The sequence below is a fragment of the Herpailurus yagouaroundi genome, unplaced genomic scaffold (assembly GCF_014898765.1).
Source record: "Herpailurus yagouaroundi ecotype Mexico unplaced genomic scaffold, PumYag 64039, whole genome shotgun sequence".
NCBI classification, from domain to species: domain Eukaryota; kingdom Metazoa; phylum Chordata; class Mammalia; order Carnivora; family Felidae; genus Herpailurus; species Herpailurus yagouaroundi.
Genome location: NW_024417428.1, coordinates 1 through 1,394, shown reverse-complemented (window position 1 = coordinate 1,394; position 1,394 = coordinate 1). Strand labels below are relative to the sequence as shown.

At 59.3% G+C, this 1,394-nt stretch overlaps 1 protein-coding gene across 1 annotated transcript; it reads right to left on the bottom strand.

Annotated features, from left to right (window-relative positions):
* Window positions 1–14: 14 nt before the first annotated feature.
* On the bottom strand, window positions 15–844 carry APOC2 (apolipoprotein C2). The gene is made up of 3 exons (XM_040466606.1): window positions 711–844; window positions 381–540; window positions 15–143 (listed from the first exon to the last, which is right to left on the bottom strand). The coding sequence occupies exons 1-3, from the start codon at window positions 763–765 to the stop codon at window positions 53–55; spliced, it is 306 nt and encodes a 101-aa protein (XP_040322540.1). The 5' UTR covers window positions 766–844; the 3' UTR covers window positions 15–52.
* Between the last annotated feature and the right edge of the window lie 550 nt (window positions 845–1,394).

Here is a 1,394-nt window from a genome sequence, read left to right as displayed (position 1 = left end):
GAGGAGTCCTGGGGTCTGGGCTCTCCCCTCCCCCACGGTCGGGGCCCAGCTGCTATGAGTCTCCCGACAGCATAGAAAGTATCTGGTCAGTGAGAATCCCTGTGTAAATTCTCACAGCTGCTGTGCTTGTGCTGTACATGTCCCTGGGGAGAAAGGATAGAGGCTCTGAGCAGGGAGGAGCCCCAGGTCTTGGGCCCCAGGTCTGAGGGAGGATGAGGCTTGGGGCCCAGAATCCTGCGTCCTGTGAGGGATGGTGGCTGGAACCCAAACTCCTGGATCCCCAGGTAGGACAGGGCTGGGATCTCAGAATCCAGGGTTCCGACAGAGCTGGGGGCCCAGACTCCTGGTTCCCCTGGGTGGGGGGCGTGGCTTGTGGATACCTGATTTTCTCATCCACAGCGGTCAGATATGTCTTCTTGTATAGGTCCTGGGCGGCCGCTTTGGCTGAGCCCCAGTAGCTGTAGAGTGATTCTTGCATCTGGGAGAGCAGGGTGGGGCCCGTGGCTTCATCTTGCCGGGCCATGTCGTCCCCCTGGACGTCTGCAGAGGGAGGGTGCCTTAGGAGAGCTGAGGAACCAGCAGCAGGGGAGAATGAGGCAGGGAAGGTGGGGGACAGGGGTAGGGCCAGGCGAGAACCGGGCTGGGAAGATGCTTGGGGGTGTCATCCCATCCCCCTCACAGACCCTCTGCCCCCTGCCGACCACACTCACCGCATCTCAATACCAGAAGGACAAGAAGCAGAACCAGGAGGCATCGGGTGCCCATGGCGTCAGAAGACCTGGAACACTGAGGAGGCTGTGGGACAGGGCCCCTGGTGACGTCTAGTCCTGGGGTCCCCCCCGTCCCCGGAAACTCCAGGGGGAGAGGCTGGCTTCCCTGCCCCTCCACCTCCCCAGCTGAGTTCCGGGTGCTAATGCATTGGCTTGGGGCTCATCGTCTAACATTTTATGATTCTGCTCCTGATTTTAACACCTTAATTCTAACATCCCCTCATTCACTCAGGAAGCACCTACTGTGTACCGAACACAGTTCTGGGGCCCAGCTGTGAACACAGCAACAGCCCTGCCTGTCTACGAAGCCATTGTGAGAGAGATACACGATCAACAATATTAACTGAGTAAAATACACGGCGGGTCGTATGGTGGGGAGCGCTCTGGAGGGGGGAGGGTGTGTCACGGAGCCTGGGAAAACCTTAGCAGAGGGTGACACTTATGCCGAGACCCAGTCTGCAGGGTCCCAGGCTCAGTTAAGAACCCAACCACTGGGGGTGCCTAGGTGGCTCTGTCCGTCCGTTGGGCGTCCGACTTCGACCTAGGTCATGATCTTGAGTTGGAGCCCCGTGTCGGGCTCTGTGCTCACAGCTCAGAGCCTGGAGCCTGCTTCGGAATCTGTGT

Excerpts from the sequence above, each read along its gene's own strand:
- APOC2 (XM_040466606.1), bottom strand. The coding sequence starts at position 765 with ATGGGCACCCGATGCCTCCTGGTTCTGCTTCTTGTCCTTCTGGTATTG. Across the intron at positions 541-710 it reads CCTTCTGGTATTGAGATGCG|ACGTCCAGGGGGACGACATG; the intron begins GTGAGTGTGGTC and ends CTCCCTCTGCAG. Across the intron at positions 144-380 it reads GCTGTGGATGAGAAAATCAG|GGACATGTACAGCACAAGCA; the intron begins GTATCCACAAGC and ends CTTTCTCCCCAG.